The 20199-nt window shown below is 42.7% G+C and overlaps 1 protein-coding gene across 7 annotated transcripts in view; it reads left to right on the top strand.

Annotated features, from left to right (window-relative positions):
• Positions 1–20199, top strand: part of frmd4a (FERM domain containing 4A) — a 288964-nt gene that overhangs the window by 217634 nt on the left and 51131 nt on the right. For 6 of the 7 annotated variants that reach the window (XM_060923607.1, XM_060923606.1, XM_060923605.1 and 3 more), the window contains exons 10-12: positions 218–275; positions 539–625; positions 11808–11884. In XM_060923607.1, coding sequence (XP_060779590.1) covers positions 218–275; positions 539–625; positions 11808–11884 — 222 coding nt within the window. Of the gene's footprint in view, positions 1–217; positions 276–538; positions 626–11498; positions 11696–11807; positions 11885–20199 lie in introns of those variants that run through there. The other variant, XM_060923610.1, reaches the window with a different exon arrangement.

Here is a 20199-nt window from a genome sequence, read left to right as displayed (position 1 = left end):
GGACAAAGTGGTGATGACAAGAATATTTCTGTCTATTGACCACTTGAGGAAATTGTTTTTTTTCTGTTACTTGATGCTGGTGCACTTTCCATGTGATTAATACGTGCACGTATGGGACAGTTAAGCGGGTCTGTGTGCTGAGTTATGTGGGCTCTCAAACCCCCTTCTCTCTCTCTCTCTCTCTCTCTCTCTCTCTCTCTCTCTCTCTCTCTCTCAGTTATATGAGCATAGTGGAGTCATTGCCTACATATGGAGTGCATTACTATGCGGTTAAGGTGGGTCTCTACTTCATAAGTGCTTGGAAATGTATCAGTTTTAGCTTCAGCCTACACACACACACACACACACACACACACACACACACACACACGTATATGAACACTCTCCTCTCCCTCATATGACCCTGTGTGCCACACATGTTCTGTGTCTTTGAGAAGGTGTGAGGTGATAATGTAGGCGTTTCTGGCACAATGCTGCCGTCATCCGCTGCCGATAAATACGTTTTGACACCCAACCCTGTTCTCTCTCTCCGTCTCAGGATAAGCAGGGGATCCCGTGGTGGTTGGGGTTGAGTTATAAAGGCATCTTTCAGTATGACTACCAAGACAAAGTGAAACCCAGAAAGGTAAGGAACTTTTTCTCCTCTTCTGGTTTAATTACTGCCTGTGTGTGTGTGTGTGTGTGTGTGTGTGTGTGTGTGTGTGTGTGGGTCTGGTGAGTTCGAGTTAGCTCACCTCAAATCACATCACATGACTTGTCACAAGACATTTTGTGGTTTCACAATGTGTAAGTCTGAACCATGTCGAGACGGTCAGTGTATTTCGGGAAACGGGAGCCGCTGTCTATAGTTTTAAAACCAAAACATCAACCTCCTGTTGACTCCATGTGCATGTTTAAATCGTTTATACTCGACGTGTTATCTTCGTTCACTTATGTGTGTAGCACATCATCCTCCGACCAAAAGCGAGCTGAGACCTTACAGGGTCAAAGCGTCTGCTCTTTAGACCCCTGAAGTTAATGACCCCTGTGGTTTTCCTTCAGGGTAGAACGTGAGACAGAGAAACACAAACTTTGGGACAGATCACACTTCATAACTCACACCCTACAGCTCTGATACGAGACTGTGTGTGTTAAGCTGGTTTCTTTATCCCGTGTCTCAATACGCCTCTGAAGCTCAGCAAAAAGGGAGGATTTGCAGAGTTTGTGTGTGGTGGTGGAAAAATGCGTTTGTGCACTTTCCTCCAAAACCACACTCTAAAAATAGCGTTCAAAGCCCAGTGTCATCCAGCCAAGCGTGAGGGCAAACGTACAGGCCTACTCACAGAGATCTGTTACATAGAGACGAGAAAAAGGGCAGGAGAGAGAGAGTGAACAGAGACAGGAAAGGAGAAGCAGAAAGTGAACGAAAAAGAGACGCCTTTGCAGAAATTTTAGACCAAGTGTGCAAGCGAAGCAGAACGCACAATCACCGCTTGTTAGTGAGAAATCAGTTCACGTAACAGGGGTGAGTTTTTCCCTAATGGTTAATAGCAGAGGGTTGAGTTTCTCCCAGACTGTATCTGATCTGCCTTTACTGCACACACTAATGTAAAACTTAATGCTTAGTTGTTGTTGTTTTTTCTTCTTTCTCTGTTATTTTTGCCTCCTTTGTTTGTTCCCTTTTTTACTCCTTAAAGGAGACCTGAAGTCATTTTTAAACTTGCTTTATTTCTTAATTAACGTGTTCAATTACGTTTTCGGGCGGCACGGTGGTGTAGTGGTTAGCGCTGTCGCCTCACAGCAAGAAGGTCCGGGTTTGAGCCCTGGGGCTGGCGAGGGCCTTTCTGTGTGGAGTTTGCATGTTCTCCCCGTGTCCGCGTGGGTTTCCTCCGGGTGCTCTGGTTTCCCCCACAGTCCAAAGACATGCAGGTTAGGTTAACTGGTGACTCTAAATTGACCGTAGGTGTGAATGTGAGTGTGAATGGTTGTCTGTGTCTAATGCCGCTTTTCCACTACAAACGCGGCTGAGCCGTGCCGTGCCGAGTCGAGCTGAGTCGGGCTGAGCGGGGCTGTTGGAGTTGCATTTCGACTACAACCGCGCTGAACCGTGCTGGCTGGGAGTGGGTGGACACATTGGGTGGAGTTAGCGAAAGTGGGTGGACGTTACGTGATGTCGTTAAGCAGCGCAAACAGTGACATCAGTGACAGTGGCGGAACAAGTCAGAGCCGGGCCGGGGGCGGGGCAAATGACCGGGCCCTTTATTAAAGCTTATCATAACATCATTTTAGGCTACAAAATGTCCGCAACTGCGGTGTTTACCAATTTCAACACTACCGGGTGCAACTATGTTATTTAGTACATCAAGTCCTTCAAACGAACATGTAACTCAGAAACAAAAAACATTAGGATACTGTACATGGCTCATAATAAAACATCAATAGCCTATACTGCGCACATTATTTGAAGGGCATACGAATGAGCGCTCAGAGGTTGCAACGGTGACAGGAAGAGTCAGAAATAAAAGGAGGGCGGTGCAAACCTCACTGAATGCACTGTGTTTACCAATTTCAACACTCCGGGGTGCAACTATGTTATTTTGTACATTAAGTCCTTCAAACGAACATGTAACTCAGAAACAAAAAAACATTAGGCGACATACTGTACATGGCTCATAATAAAACATCAATAGCCTACTGCGCGCATTATTTGAAGGGCATACGACGAGCCTTGCGCTCCGCGAACTCGTCCACGATGCTCTGTATGTCACTGATTCAGTGAGCTTTTCAGCGGTAGTCTCACGACCCGAATAGTAAACAATAAACATGGAGGACATGGAGTCGTTAGTGTTGCGGCTTGTTGTCACCGACAACGCGGACAGATACTGGCAAGAGCGTATAGATGAGGCGAGGCGCATAAGGCTTCAGAAATTCTCGTAATTCGTAATTATTCTCCTTCTGGGTTTGCGGTGTTTACAGATCCCAGCGCGCTCGCGGGGCGTGTGTGGGCATGTGAGGACACTCCTCCTCACCAATCAGTGCACAGGGGAGTGTCTGCTCACGCCCCCAGCCTCACTCGGCACGGCTTGGCTCGCTTCAGCCCTACTCCAAAATGGTGCGAGTTTTAGGGGCTAAGCAGGGCTGAAGCGAGCTGAGTCGTGCTGGTTTTTGGTAGTCGAAACGTGAGGCGTGTCGGGCTGAAGCGAGCTGAAAAAGGGTAGTGGAAAAGGGCCATATGTGTCAGCCCTGTGATGACCTGGCGACTTGTCCAGGGTGTACCCCGCCTTTCGCCCGTAGTCAGCTGGGATAGGCTCCAGCTTGCCTGCGACCCTGTAGAACAGGATAAAGCGGCTAGAGATAATGAGATGAGATGAGAAAAACAACAACATTGAATTAGATGTCCAAACTTTTGACTGGTACTGAAAGTTATTTGAATACAAAATGGTAAAGACAATAAAATAAGGTCTTAAGCAGATGCGGACATGAGTGAAAGCTTTCTTACCAAAGCTGCTCTAATATACGGTATCTTTATAAAGTTTTCTAACACTGAAGTAATACATTAAAGTTTTTTTTATATGAAAGTATGACCCTTTACACGCTCATCCAGAAGGGTAATTTTGCACAAGGCCATCTGTCTACAGCAGAAAAAAATAAAATAACAAAACGCGTCTGGAAAAATCCCAAGGGAGTCTGGAGCCAGATTCGTGACGTCACCTGCGGAAGCGCCAGCAGGCTGCACGAGCTTTGCACGGTTTCAGTGCACAGCCTGTGTAGCCCAAGCGCTCCCATTTCTCTCATTGTCCGGTCTTTTGGGAAACGATGAGTACTAATCCCATCAAGATTGGTGTTGCTACACCCTCCTACGATACATCTGTTAACCATTTTCATAATTACGTGATAACGTTGAAGAAATTTGCAGAAAACCACCAGGTCGTTTTCTCATAAATAAACCAGCGCTGACGTAGGATTCAGAGGGAGGCGTCCCGCACGCGACGTCACAAAAATCAATGTTTCCCGGGAAATCCAAACGCCAAGTTTTTTCAGAGGCGGACCAATTCACCTCAAATGGCTTGATTTCAACTGAATTTTTCCGGTATTGTGCAAGGTAAAAAAATTGCACAAAATGCAAAATGTGACAGATATTTGACCAAAGTTTAATATAAAATAGGAGAATTACATTGATATTGCTCCTGAATTTACCCGTGATATGCACTTTAAGGTTACTTCTACACTCCCCATTTGGAAAAAAGTAGTCCTTTCTCTAAAATGGCCGTGATCAGGTTGACGGTGGAACCAGAATCTGTCCCAGGAATACCAGAGCTCAGGGGTTCAGGATCGGAGCCTGGAGCTGAGCGGCAGCAGCACTGCCATTCCACCAAATTACACAAATATAGAAATTTAATTTGCATCGCAGCAACTGCCCGTAGACTTCCATTAGAAGTGAGTTTGGAGAAAACAGGTTTGTGTGTGTTCTCAGGACAAAGAAACGGGACAAATTCGCTCTCTGTGTTCGGCTATAGATGTGGTTGATAGAGATTAGACAGAAATAAAACTCCAGTATTCCTTTAAAGTAATCTTGGGTTATAGTCAGGATTTAACTGTAGTTTCACTGCTTTGTGAAGGTTCTTTTTTTTAATTATTATTGTTATTTGTTGTTGCATTTTATTTAGACAGCAGTGTATGCAACAACAACAAAAAAAGTCTTTTGGAAAAATACTGTCTGTACATTACAGTTCAGGTCACACATGCTAATGATTATAGCGGTGCTTGCCACCCATAGGGGTGTGTGTGTGTGTGTGTGTGTGTGTGTGTGTGTGTGTGTGTGTGTGTGAGAGAGAGAGAGAGAGAAAGAGAAGGGAGGGGTTACAGTTAACTAAACTGTACTGGAAAGTTGCAGACTGAGTTAGCGGTTGAGTTTATTTAATGGGATTTAACTCGCTCCTGATGTGATGCTCCAATAACTCTGTGTGCACATGTGAGTTCATGTGCTGTGTTGTGTGAGCACAGAATGTTCAGGTTTTTGTAGACGTATATAAAACTTAAGTGTTTATGTAAAGGTCGATGCTTTGTGTCCTCCAATCTAATCTGTGAACTGTGTGTGCTTTTATATGCCGGTGTGTATGCGGCCGGTGTGTATGCCGCCGGTGTGTATGCGGCCGGTGTGTATGCCACTGGTGTGTACGCAGACGGTGTGTATGCCACTGGTGTGTACGCGGCCGGTGTGTATGCCACTGGTGTGTCTGCCACTGGTGTGTCTGCCACTGGTGTGTATGCGGCCGGTGTGTATGCCACTGGCGTGTATGCCACTGGTGTGTCTGCCACTGGTGTGTATGCGGCCGGCGTGTATGCCACTGGCGTGTATGCCACTGGTGTGTATGCCACTGGTGTGTATGCGGCCGGCGTGTATGCCACTGGTGTGTATGCCACTGGTGTGTATGCGGCCGGCGTGTATGCCACTGGTGTGTATGCCACTGGTGTGTCTGCCACTGGTGTGTATGCGGGCGGCGTGTATGCCACTGGTGTGTATGCCACTGGTGTGTCTGCCACTGGTGTGTATGCGGGCGGCGTGTATGCCACTGGTGTGTATGCCACTGGTGTGTATGCCACTGGTGTGCTCTTGTCTGTGGCTGATAAAATCAACACCCTTTGAACTTCTCGCTCCTAGTAGTATTAGTTAATACTAGATAATTCTCAAATTAGTTAACATGTCCAGTAGCGTTTGCAGAAAATCAGCCGCATATCACACGTGTGATTATAATTTGCGCTCGTTTTGTGCGTTCCGTGGGGTGTGTTCGAATTCGTCTCTGATTTACAGTGAGTCAGTGCTGTGTGTGTTGTGTTTGTTGTTGTAACTGACCTCCTTCATCTCCAGCACTCCTTATGGTTCAAACTGTTTAAACACAGCACACACCACTCACCCTTCCTGCAAACTCTGCATACAGTACGAGTGTGTGTGCGTGCGCTATGGTTTATCGTCTCCCCTGAGAATAGCACTGCATAAACGCTCTCATTGTGAGAGTATCCAGCAGGGTGTGTGTGTGTTGTGTTCTGTGGAGGTTAATAATAGTGTGTGATAGTCATAATAACAACACACCCATGACATTTACAGTACATTGGAGCAGTACAGCCAGACTCTTGGCTCCAGAACACTGAGACATGGCAGGACGTTTATAGCATGTAATATAAATGTAATTGCTAATGTATCCGAATCTCACCTCAGATATAAATCATAACCTTTCACTTAAACCTTACGTCTGGCTCTCGCTCTTTTATCCCTAAAGCTAATTTAACACGGACGTTAACCTTAATGCGGAACCTGACCCTAAAAGAACCCTACACCTTAAAAACTAACTAAATAATAATAATAATAATACAGATACCTAAAAAAAGTCCCCATCTTTTTAATGTTGATAGAAGTTTGTTCTTGATTAATACATTTATTCCAAACTTAATGACAGTTTATTTCTCTCTAGTTTCCATGTTAATTTTTAATTTCGTGGATTTTTTGTATTTACTCGGATACTTTTTTGTTTGTTTGTTTGTTTGTTTGTTGAATACATACAAATGACACAACCTGAAAAGATGCGAGTTCACCAGTCCACTTTATAGACTCTTGGTATTTTAAAACAAAACTACACCCCAGCACTGTTGAATACTCGATTCTGATTGGTCAGAAGGTGTTGATTTATTTTCTATAACAGCATCTCTGACACTGTATGATAAGGGTTATATTAATGTGCTCACTCAAATATGTTATCGTTTCTATCGTATCAACTCACCGTGACAAGTTTTCTCCGTGGAGATGCTTATTTAACATTTTCTGGAAGGAGCCTCCAGGGTCACACGGGAGAGAGAGAGAGAGAGAGAGAGAGATGCTGACAAGGGAATAGTGATGTTGCACAGCATTAAATATAAGAATAAACAGATAAAATGTCTAGAAGTGCATTGCTGCCACGCCCGAAAATGAAAAACGGATGACTGTGTGAAACGTTTATTGTTATAACAAGATGGGTTTTTTTTTTCACTTTATGACGTACAAACTTGTTTAAGTTGGAAGTTTCAAACATAGAAACTTTCCTTATTATAAGAATATACAATTTATCTTGTTATAATGTGATTTATTATTATTAAGCCTTTATTTGTCACATATGCACTCAAGCACAGTGAAATTCCTCCTCTGCATTTAACCCATCTGAAGCAGTGAACACACACAAGTGAGAATGAGCACACACACACAGAGCAGTGGGCAGTTATGCTACAGCACCCGGGGAGCAGTTGGGGGTTCGGTGCCTCGCTCAAGGGCACTGTCATTCACTCAACTCCCCTCACATTTTTCCTGCCAATCCCAGGAATCGAACCAGCCACCCTTTTGGCCCAAGGCTGCTTCTCTAACCTTCAAGCCATGGCTACGGCCCCAAATTATTGTTATAAAACCTTTCACATTTCGTGAGGAATACAGCTCATTTACTCGACTTTATTAAGTCAAGTCAAGTCAACTTTATTGTCAAATAATACATGCTCGACATACAGCACAGATGAAATATCAGTCCTCTCTGACCCACGGTGCAAACAGGCAATGCAATAAATAAAAATAGAATAACTGAAAAACAAACAAACAATATAAACAGTATAAACACTCTAGATAGGAACTAGACATAGACTAAACACTCAAACAATATAAACAGAATAAATAAACAGTATAAACACTAGATAAGAACTACACACAGACTGAACATTCAAACAGACAATATAAATAGTATAAACACTATATATATATATATATATATATATATATATATATATATATACACACATTAAAGGGGTACCAAATATAATATATACAGTTGCTGATGTGACAAAGTAACGTATTCTTAAGTATTCTATCAAATTTATATACTTGAAAACAACGAAATATCTTGGTAATTGTAAATATAATACTTTATACGCTAAACCGCACAAGAGTTGCCATTTTTAAAAGACCGTGACGTCAGCGCTACCCACTGCACTAGGAGAGAAGCGTGTAATCATGGCGTCGGGCGCATCAAGTGAAAGCGACAGCTCTGTCGAATCATACGAAGAGATCCCGCAAGACACACTGCAAGCAGGCTATGGCTTAGAAGGGTACCAGTTTGAACCTAGGAGAGGTACTCTCGACTCCGGTGATGAAATAAGAGAAGAAAGCTCGGATGACGGCGAGGATGAGACTGATGCTGACCATGGGCATGGCGAGCGTGGGGCAGAGCGTCTGCGTGCAGGTGACACGGCGTGGTGCTCGTGCGGAAAATGTAACGTGGAGTTGCTCACGAGTCCAGCAGAATTTATTTGCTGCAATGAGAGAGGCGCCACCCGTGGACTTGCGAAATCGTCGCAAGAGGCAGAAACAGGTATTTCACACGTGCTATTCCCAACCTCAATGAGCCAACACAACTGGGCACATACATACGTCATGAGTGTTACGCAGAGAAAATGAACGTGCATTCTGATTGGATAAAATTAATATCATGGCGGGCTGTTCAAACTGCAGAAATAGTTTGCTCGAGCTACTTTCAAAACACTATAACTTTTGTAAGTCTTGAATAAGGTTCGTTAATGTGTGTTTTATTGTTATATTTACTCTATATATTGCCCTCTGTTCCCCTTTAAGTTCGACTTCACGCTTGGGTTGAGACACGGAGAGACTCTGCTGGTGTTGAGTACGGTGGATGACATTGTAATAACATCTCTTTATAATGTGAAACGTTTCGCGTTATAACAAGACAAATAGTATGTCATGATAAGAAAAGCTTCTCGTTATAATGTGATGCGTGTATGCCGTAATTACACGAAAATATCCTGTTATAAAGTGAAAAACATTTTGTTATAACAAACGCCTCATCATATAACGTGATACTGATCCACTCTTCTTTTTCCGGCGTGGCAGCACTACACTTCTGTAAAAATGCGTTGTTCTTGAGTCAATAAAACAGTCATCAGAAGGTTGCTGTGGAATAAGCAGAATAAAACACTTTGGGACGCCTTGTCAAAACATCCTCCATGACATTAATCCTCATCCTGACCCGAAATGTAATCAAGAACCTGACCTTGTTAGCTCATCCAGCCGACAGGCGATGACTTTATGCCATCATGTGTTGTCCGTCCAGCGTCGTCCACATTTCACGAAAATCGCTGCTTCTCTCTCAATTCTTCACCGATTTTTATTCTTTTTGGCAGGAAGGTAGGTCTGCCTGGGGTGCACCTGGCTTCTACCCACATTTGCATAATTGCAATTAACAATGAAGAAATGGAGTAATTAAGCCCTAATGAACAATTTCTACACAAATCGCTTCTTCTCCCTGAATTCTTCAGCGATTTTTATTCTTTCTGGCATGAATGTAGGGGTTCCTAGGGTGTATATAACTTGTACCCAGATTTGCTTAATTACAGTTATTAATGAAGTTATGTACTAATTAAGCCTTAATGAGCAGTTCAACAAAAATCGCTTCTTCTCGGTTAATTCATCGTCATTTTGGATTCTTTCTGGCAAATAGGTCGGTATGCCTAGGGTGTATATAGCTTCTATATATACAGTAGCTTGTATATAGAGTACACAGGGCGGCATGGTGGTGTAGTGGTTAGCGCTGTCGCCTCACAGCAAGAAGGTCCAGGTTCGAGCCCCGTGGCCGGCGAGGGCCTTTCTGTGCGGAGTTTGCATGTTCTCCCTGTGTCCGCATGGGTTTCCTCCGGGTGCTCCGGTTTCCCCCACAGTCCAAAGACATGCAGGTTAGGTTAACTGGTGACTCTAAATTGACCGTAGGTGTGAATGTGAGTGTGAATGGTTGTCTGTCTCTCTGTGTGTGTCAGCCCTGTGATGACCTGGCGACTTGTCCAGGGTGTACCCCGCCTCTCGCCCGTAGTCAGCTGGGATAGGCTCCAGCTTGCCCGCGACCCTGTAGAACAGGATAAAGCGGCTAGAGATAATGAGATGAGATGAGATGAGATGAGATGAGATGAGATGAGATAAAGTTGCCCACTTTAGATCATTCCTTCTCGACTAGGCAGGGCCGGAGTGAGCACCATCACTGACGGTCTTGTTCCTGATTCTGACCCAAATCCATCCATACCTAATCCTAGGTTCTGATCACGAGCGTGTCATATACCTCGCTGAGTGACCTGTACTCTGTGTCACACAGCACGCTGGAACTCAGCGTTGCTTCCGTAGACCACAGCGTTTGTTTTTTCCTCGCAGTGCACCAGTTCTCTTTCAGTTTGTAATTCTGACTGCTCCTATTAGTGTAATGAGGGCCATGAGGGTGTTGGCAAGGCTTCGTAGTGAATGCATGAACGCATACACACACACACACACACACACATACGCACACACATCAGATTTGCCGTTGACCGTGGCAGTGTTTGAATCTCACGGCCCACCTTGCTGTAGCCTGAATGCTGTTTGGTGCGGTTAATGCTCTCCGCCTCATTGGCCACCGCTAGAACTAAGTGTTTAGATCGTCACAGATCATTCCAGACCCCCCCCCCTCTTTTTTGGAGCGATATAATCTGCAAGATGAAAGCTGTTGAGAAAGTGTTGAGGTCAGATTTGTTTTTTTGTCCCGAAAAAGCGTCAGGCTTCTCAGAAGGCTGAACACATTAACTTTAAATGTTGCTGTCTATCTGGAGTTTAGTGGCGTCGTCTGAACGATAGATGGAGAACTTTGCGTGTGTGGTGTGTTGTGGTGAGTGTTTGTCATTGTAGCCCTTCTCCCTGTTTCCTTCATCTGTCCATTGTTTTCCCAGGTTGTTAAAATTCTTAAGCTTTTTAAAGCCAGCCCCCTCCTTCCTCCTCCCTCCCCGCTCTCTTTCTCCTTTTTCTCCATCTCACTCCCCCCCACCTTCCTTTTAATCCCCCTTTCTCCTTCCTCTCACTTTGCTTGTACAGACGGCATTTTGCCACTAATTGCTGTTTGCATGCAGCGGCATCTTAAATGGAATAATGTGTGGAATTCCTTTGGTGAACGGACACGCTGAATCGGATCAGTGCATGTTTTCCGAAGCACAATTGCGTATCATGATTTAGTCTAAAGAAAGTCAGACCCGTCTGGAATTGCGTGAGTAAGGACAGAAAGTGATGGAAAGTTGTATTTTTAGCTGTGCAGCTCTTTCTCTAACTTTCTCTCACTCGCCCTCCTTCTCTTTGTCTCATCTATTCAGCTGATGGCTGCAGGAGTCCAACATGTGTGTAGTACACAAAACCCTACTCTGTGTGTGTGTGTGTGTGTGTGTGTGTAATGAGAACCAGAACCTGGCTTTATGAGTGAATGAAGAGAAAGGAGGGGCGAGTCAAACAAAGCTCCGTGACTACTCTGTGGACTCACACACACATATGCAAGCATGTCACTCTGAACTCTCCAAAGACCCCGCCCACGCACAGTCCATGGTGGGAGCAGGAAGTGTGTGTCCCAGAGGGAGGGAGGGAGTGAGGGAGGAGGTCGGGGAGAGAGCTGACTCCTCCCTCTCTCATTCTCTTTCCAAACACAACCAGAGTATACGCAGACTTGCACTCTAACACACACACACACACATAGTACAGTATGCTTAAAGAGGATCTAACACACATACACACATAGAGCAGCTGGATTTCTCAGGAGGAGGCCTAAAGAGCAGCACACAGCTTTAAAAGGACAAAGAGAGCAGTGGTGCAGTTTGGATGTGCATCGCCGATCAGGAATTTAGTCTCGGCCTGGTGTGTGTGTGTGTGTGTGGGTCTTGTCTTTGTGCATGGATAGAGTTTGTTCATTAGAAAAGTGAGAGAAACACTGGAGGGACTCTATCAAGCCTTTCTCTCGTCTCTTCAGGTGTTTCAATGGAGGCAGCTGGAGAATCTATACTTCAGGGAGAAGAAGTTCTCAGTGGAAGTTCACGATCCTAGAAGGTAAATTTATATCACAGAACACACACACACACACACACACACACACACACACACACACCAGGACGTATAAGCTAAATAGGCAGGAAGTAAAAGCAAACACTTTAGATACATGGATGGATGGAGGAATGAATGGATGGCTGGGTCGAGGGATGGCTGGGTCGAGGGATTGAGGAGCGGATGGGTGGATGGATTGAGGAGTGGGTGGGTGGATGGATCGAGGGATGGCTGGGTCGAGGGATGGTTGGGTCGAGGGATGGCTTGGTCGAGAGATTGAGGAGTGGATGGGTGGATGGATTGAGGAATGGATCAAGGGATGGAGGGATGGATGAGTGGAGGGATGGAGGAGTAGATGGATTGATGGATGGATGGATGGATGGATGGATGGATGGATGGATGGATGGATGAGGGAGGAATGGACGGGTGGATGGATTGAGGAATGGATCGAGGGATGGATGGATGGAGGGATGGGTGGATGGAGGGAGGAATGGATAGATGGATGGAGGGATGGGTGGATGGAGGGAGGGATGGGTGGATGGATGAAGGGATGGGTGGATGGAGGAATGGATGGGTGGATGGATGGAGGAATGATGGATGGATGGAGGGAAGGATGGATGGAGGGATGTATGGATGGATGGAGGGAGGGATGGATGGATGGATCAATGGATGGAGGAATGGATGGATGGCGGGAGGAATGGATGGATGGAGGAATGGATGGGTGGATGGAGGGATAGAGGGATGGATGGATCAAGGAATGGATGGGTGGATAGATGGAAGAATGGATGGATGGATGGATGGATGGATGGATGGATGGATGGATGGAGGAATGGATGGAGGGAGGAATGGATGGATGGATGGATGGATGGGTGGAGGAATGGATGGATGGAGGGAGGAATGGATAGATGGATGGAGGGATGGGTGGATGGATGGAGGGATGGGTGGATGGATGGATAGAGGGATGGATGGATGGAGGAATGGTGGATGGAGGAATGGATGGAGGGATCGAGGGATGGATAGAGGAATGGATGGATAGAGGAATGAATGGATGGATGGATGGATGGATGGATGGATGGATGGATGGATGGATGGATGGATGGACTATTAATCCATAAATAAATTTTGGGAAGTTTTAGAAACTGAAATAAAATAAAATACTCAAATGACACTAAACATGCAACCAAGAAATGCTTAAAAACTCACTTCTGAAAGTGAATGAAATAAAATTACACCCTGAGTTCTCGTATGGAATCTGACGGCTGGCAGAAAGAGTATTTGCGGTGTGGGAATATTCTAAATTTACCTCTTTTACACAAAAATGTGCCAGGTTTCTAATAATAACACACTACAGTGCTGAAACAGAGGAAAATACTGCACCTGCACAGCGTTTCCCTCCAGACACTCCAGTCCAAACTGAACACTGAAAGATATACAGTATAAACGTCATAAAACTGTGTACCAGTGAAAAACGAATAGATCTTCTGGAATAAAACCCAAGAAAAACAAACAAATGAAAATCCGAGCCCTGACTCATGCACACTCTTCTTTCCTGCAAATCACTCCACCACAGTCAGAGCAGGAAGTGGGCAACTTCATCAGTCATGGACAACAGCGCAATGAATCACTTGCCCCTTTGGCTGTGTTTATGATGACTTTATGCAGAGTGAGATTTATAGCATTATTATCGTACAATACGTTCACACCCATTCTTCATTTCTCTGCTCGAAAATCAACCAAACGCCAAACATCAGTTGAGCAGCTCTGATTCGGCGTATCAGGTGCACTACGTCCGAACACTGCAGAAAGCAGCTCCGATTTATTAAAAGGAGGACAGAGTGATTAGTCAGACATTAGTGCTGAGTGGAGCTGTTGAGTTTGGGTTGGACGTGTGCCATTTATTGTTCTGTAAAAGATAAGGAATACACTTGGGGGAGTGCGGTTAAAGGAAAATAATCAACGCCACGGTGGTGTGTCCCAAATCGAAATGGATGGAGTTACTCTTCCGCCGCCAAAGCTGATTCCTCCAGTAGCATCATATCCTGAAGTGTTTTGTTCCTTGAGTTAGAATACATGTTTTTTATTAATTAATGAACATCATGCTTTTTATCCTTTTATAGTTACATTAAGGCTGTGTTTCAAACAGAAGGTTGCTGCCTTGCTGCCTCACTGCTGTAATAATAGACAGGTGTCTGAAAAGGCTGGACTTTCAACTGAAGGCATCTTCTGAGAACATTTGTTTCAAATGTCCTTTCAGAATACAGTTTACCGTAACACGTGACGTCAGAACGGAATGTAACTAACTGGTTAACAGTTATTCCATGAAATCGAGTCGTACATGAGCTGATGGCCGACGAGGCGCGTAGCACCGAGTTATCTATACGCCATGTACGACGAGATTGAGTGGAATAACTGTTTTATTCTATCCACATTCACTGGATTTTGAGAAACAGAGCATTTTTATTTTTATTTTTTTGCAAATTCGATAAATAAAAACTTCATACAAAATGTCCAACAAAATCATTTCTGCTTAGAATGTAAAAAAACCGGTGAAATGACAGGAGCAATTTGTGAAAAATGCAATAATAATAATAATAATTCTTGAAAAATACAAAAAAGATCTGTTCTTACCATCAGATACTTTCATTCCATATTTTGTTGCTTTTTGTTTTTGGGGGGTTTTGTTTTCAAGTAGTTTTTATTTCGTCCTCGGTTGGTTCAGCAACACGCTCCGCCATTTTGTTTTTCTCTACTCACGGTATATGAGCTGATAGCTTAGTAGTAGCGTAGCCAATCAGAGCATGCAATTGCTCATATCCAGTGAATGTGGATAGAATGATTAACATTAGCTAGTCAGCTAACAGACGCCTCAAAATCATATCAAACAAATGTATTTAGTTACAGTTACGGGTTATCTGAGAGAGAACAAGTTTAGTTCTTGGTTAAGTTTAAAAAATCTAAGCAAAAAAAAAAAAAAAAAGCCCCAAACTTAGATTTGTATACAAAACTACTTTCTGTGAAGCTCAACCCACCATCTTTTTTTTTTCCGTTGCTTAATGGAGTTGCCACACAGATTTATGGGTAATAGACAGCATTGAGGATACATTGGTATTACCGTCAACAGGAAACGAGCACTTGTTCCATTTCAAATGGTCCTTGATGCTTCGTTGTCTTGTTAAACATCCTCCTGAGGCAGTATTTTCCCCATTTCGGACACACCCTGTATGTTCTGGAACACCCATGAAACAATTTCTGTTATCACTCACCACTATTATTAGAGTCTTTCCATCACCAGCCTCTCGTGGGGGGGGACGGGACTCATCAATGTCGGAAAATGTAGCTTTACCTGGGACTGTCATAAGGCACTGACACTGGATACTCCTTTCAAAAACTTCACCAGATCCATAGCGCTACACGCATCTTTAAAATCTTCCCCTTTATATGGAGCATCTGCCATACAAGCCCCTGTGTAAGTTGTTACCATGGAAACGATGATGTATTCAAACAAGTGCATTCAGCTACTGTCAGAGCTGCTGTAGAGAATTCCAAGACATTTAAATGTTTCCCTTTAAACCACTCCAGTGTAGCTTTAGCAGTCTGTTTAGGGTCATTGTCCTGCTAGAACATGAACCTTCGTCCCAGTCTCAAACCTCTGGCTGACCCAAACAGGTTTTCCTCCAGAGTTGCCCTGTATTTAGTGCCATCCATCTTTCCTTCAGTCCTGACCAGCTTTCCTGTCCCTGTAGATGAAAAATATCCCCACAACATGATGCTGCCACCACCATGCTTCACTGTAGAAATGGTGTACTCAGGGTGTTGGGTTTGCACCACACATGGCATTTCCCATGATGGCCAGAAAGATCAATTTTTGTCTCATCTGACCAGAGAATCTTCTTCCATGTGTTTGGGGAGTCTACCACATGCTGTTGGGCAAACTCCAAACGTGTTTCCTTAACCCCACTCTGTGGAGTGTACAGCTTAAAGTGGTCCTATGGACAGATACTCCCATCTCCGCTGTGGATCTTTGCAGCTCCTTCAGTGTTATCTTTGGTGTCTTTGTTGCATCTCTGATTAATGCCCTCCTTGCCCGGTCTGTGAGTTTTGGTGGGCGGCCTTCTCTTGTCAGGTTTGTAGTGGTGCCATATTCTTTCCACTCTGCTATAATGGATTTAATGGTGCTCCCTGGGATATTCAAAGTTTGGGATATTTTTTATAACCCAACCCTGATCTGTACTTCTCCACAACTTTGTCTCTGACCTGTTTGGAGGCTCCTTGGTTTTCATGCTGCTTGCTTCATAGTGTTGCAGAGTCAGGGTCCTTCCAGAACAGGTTGATTTATACAGACATCATGTGACAGATCATGTGACACTTTGATTGCACACAGGTGGATCTTAATCAACTAATTATGTGACTTATGAAGTGAATTGGTTGGACCAGCTCTAATTTAGGGGATTCATACGGAGGGGGGTGAATACTTATGCACACCCCAGATTTCTGTTTTTTCGTCTTAATTATTGTTTGTGTCACAGTAAAACAATGTGCACCTTTAAAGCGGTAGGCATGCTGTGTAAATCAAATGGTGCTAACCCTCCAAACATCCGTTTTAATTCCAGCTCGTGATGCGACAAAACAGGACAAACACCAAGGGGGATGAATACTTTTGCAAGACACTGTAGCTTATTCTTTCATTCCTCTCTCTATTTCTCTGTCCCTTTCTTATAGAATAGAATATCTTTATTGTCTTTGTAAATAAATACAACGAAATTAAATGCAATCCTTGGTGCAAAGAAAGTGTATAAAAAAAACCCTATGAAAATAATACAAGATAAACTAATAAATATATAAATACATTAAAAAGTTATTTCAAACAGCAGTCATCACTCGCATCATTCTTTGTCTTCCTCTCTCTTTCTCTCTCGCTCTCCCTTTCTTGCCCTGTCTCTATAAACTTCTTTCTTTCTTTCTTTCTTTCTTTCTTTCTTTCTTTCTTGCTGTGTATCCATCTGTCCCTTTACTTCTCTCTCCATCCACCTGTATCACTCTCACGTTTTTATATTTGTCTTTCACCCGCACACTCTCTTTCTCTCTCTCTCTCCCTTTCTTGCCTTGTCTCTGTAAACCTCTTTCTTTCTTTCTTTCTTTCTTTCTTTCTTTCTTTCTTTCTTTCTTGCTGTGTATCCATATGTCCCTTTACTTCTCTCTCCATCCACCTGTATCACTCTCACGTTTTTATATTTTTGTCTTTCACCCGCACACTCTCTTTCTCTCTCTCTCTCTCCCTTTCTTGCCCTGTCTCTGTAAACCTCTTTCTTTCTTTCTTTCTTTCTTTCTTGCTGTGTATCCATCTGTCCCTTTACTTCTCTCTCCATCCACCTGTATCACTCTCACGTTTTTATATTTTTGTCTTTCACCTGCACACTCTTTCTCTCTCTCTCTCCCTTTCTTGCCCTGTCTCTGTAAACTTCTTTCTTTCTTTCTTTCTTTCTTTCTTTCTTTCTTTCTTTCTTTCTTTCTTTCTTTCTTTCTTTCTTTCTTTCTTTCTTTCTGTGTATCCATCTGTCCCTTTACTTCTCTCTCCATCCACCTGTATCACTCTCACGTTTTTATATTTTTGTCTTTCACCCGCACACTCTCTTTCTCTCTCTCTCTCCCTTTCTTGCCCTGTCTCTATAAACTTCTTTCTTTCTTTCTTTCTTTCTTTCTTTCTTTCTTTCTTTCTTTCTTTCTTGCTGTGTATCCATCTGTCCCTTTACTTCTCTCTCCATCCACCTGTATCACTCTCACGTTTTTATATTTTTGTCTTTCACCCGCACACTCTCTTTCTCTCTCTCTCCCTTTCTTGCCCTGTCTCTGTAAACCTCTTTCTTTCTTTCTCTCTCTCTCCCTTTCTTTCTTTCTTTCTTTCTTTCTTTCTCCCGCTGTGCAGATCATCGTCTTTCTCCCTCCACACCTGTCTCTCTTTTGACATTTCTCCGACTCTGTCTCTCTTTCTCACTCTCGCTTTTATCTTCCTCTTGCTCTTATCCCAATCACTCTTCTCGTTCTCTATCCCTCTATTTCCGCTCAGCATTCTCTTACTCTGTGTCCTTTTCATGCATCCCCCCCCAGACATTAGGACGATGTGTTTTGAGTTCTGAGCTCATCAGAGGCTGCTTCAGCTCTTTAGGACAGCAGCAGCGAACTTGTGCCAAGAGCCACAGCACAGATGCTGACTGATAAACCGCCTCTGATGTGAAGCTGAAGCAGCTACAGAGAGAGAAATAAAGAGAGAGAGAAAGAACAGGAGGCATTCAAGGCTACAGTAGACAGAGACACAGTAATTAGAGAGCGCAGATGGAAATCCTGGATCCTGCACATGTTCATGTTAGATATTTAGGACTGTTCTCTCTGACCCTGTTCTTGCTCTCTGTCTGTATGGGAGTTATTAATGGCTTGGTAATCACACACACACACACACACACACACACACACACACACACACACACACACACACACACACACACACACACACACACACACGAGCCATGAGAGAAAGAGTGTAATGAGCTTTTCATAATAGTAGGAGGCAGGGGCTCTGTGTGTGTGTGTGTGTGTGTGTGTGTGTGTGTGTGTGTGTGTGTGTATGAGGACTGCACTGTGGGTGGTACAGTTGTTACATCTTTCGAGCTGTCTCTTTAGTCCCACAGACCTTGTGCCTGAAATGAAGATCTGCTCTTGCTCACACATTTGGGGAATCTGAGTGAACTTTCCTGCATCCAGACATCAACAGGGAAAAGCAGATTTACTGCTCTGGTGTTACGAAACGAATGAGTGAGCTTTTGGGATTATGTATTGAATTGAATTAGCCAAAGTCCACATTAAAAATAATAACTGCAGTAGAATACAGTAATAAATTATTGAGGTACTAAAGTACTAAGTGTGTAATAAATTGGAAAGTTGGTGTAATGAATGAAGGTTGTAGTTACAGGCAGATATTTTCCAGACCTCAGGACAGTGGGATTAAAGTAAGAAGTGTTGCAGAGGCTTCAGCTCAAGAAATAATAAAACGCAGAGCAGCGGCAACATGAATAGGTCAAAAAACTGAACCAGACTACTGAACTGAAGTGCAGTTTGAGAAACAGTGCTGTGACACTTTTATAGTTATAAAGGTCAGAGTTAAAGGCGGGGTCGGTCATTTTGGAGACATAATAATAATAATAATAATAATAATAATAATAATAATATTATTATTATTACTTATATAGCACATTTTATATGCATATATGATCAAATGCACTTAAAATGTTGTAAATAAATGAAATAAAAGAATATAAATACAAGTGAAATGATATCCTAAAGGTAATGTACAAACCATAAAAATATCAGCTATAGAATATATATATATATATATATATATATATATATATATATATATATATATATATATATATATATATTATAGATTCTCTCTCTCTCTCTCTCTCTCTATATGAGTGATTCCACGCTTATGGGTACTGAAATGGGGACATGAACTTATTTTTAAAAATTCACCTAAAGCCATTTCTTTTTTTTACCATCAGGTCACAAAACATGTAATCTTTAATGAATGATATGTTAAAAGATAACTTTAATTTTCTGAGATGTAATAAAAACATTTATATGCCAAAGTCAGAACGTAACAGAAGTGTTGTGGACATATAGATTCTCAATTTTAACAATGTAGAATTACTTTTTGAAACATAGGAAGGTGATGTTTTAGCAAATATAATTAATAAACATGTGTAGTAGAATAAACATACACATTCTTTCAATAAGATTAACATGGTATATAGCTAGATTGTAATTAATTTGTAACAGACGCGAGATGGACAATCGTAGCAGAAGTAATGCAACAGACATCATTTTGGAACTCATAGGCTTGACTTTGGCATATAAATATGTTTTTATTACATCTCAGAAAATTAAAGTTATCTTTTAACATATCATTCATTAAAGATTACATGTTTTGTGACCTGATGGTAAAAAAAGAAATGGTTTTAGGTGAATAAGTTCATGTCCCCATTTCAGTACCCATAAGCGTGGAATCACTCATATATATATATATATATAATGCATATAAAATTCCAAAAAATATTAAAGCTAGACTGCCTTTCAGATTTTTCAAGTGTAGGTCATAAAAAGAATTTCCCCCGACACCCAGTTATTTTTGCTTAGTGGAACGAAACCTACTGAATTCGAATCACAGACTTCCAATTTTATTTTATTAGTTTTTTTAATCAAACAATTAATGAATTTAAAGCCATATGGCCCTAAATTCTCTGCTATTTTTCCTGCTTCACCGTGAC

This window comes from Neoarius graeffei, chromosome 6, assembly GCF_027579695.1.
Source record: "Neoarius graeffei isolate fNeoGra1 chromosome 6, fNeoGra1.pri, whole genome shotgun sequence".
Taxonomy (NCBI): Eukaryota; Metazoa; Chordata; class Actinopteri; order Siluriformes; family Ariidae; genus Neoarius; species Neoarius graeffei.
This window is presented reverse-complemented; position numbering and strand designations above follow the sequence as displayed.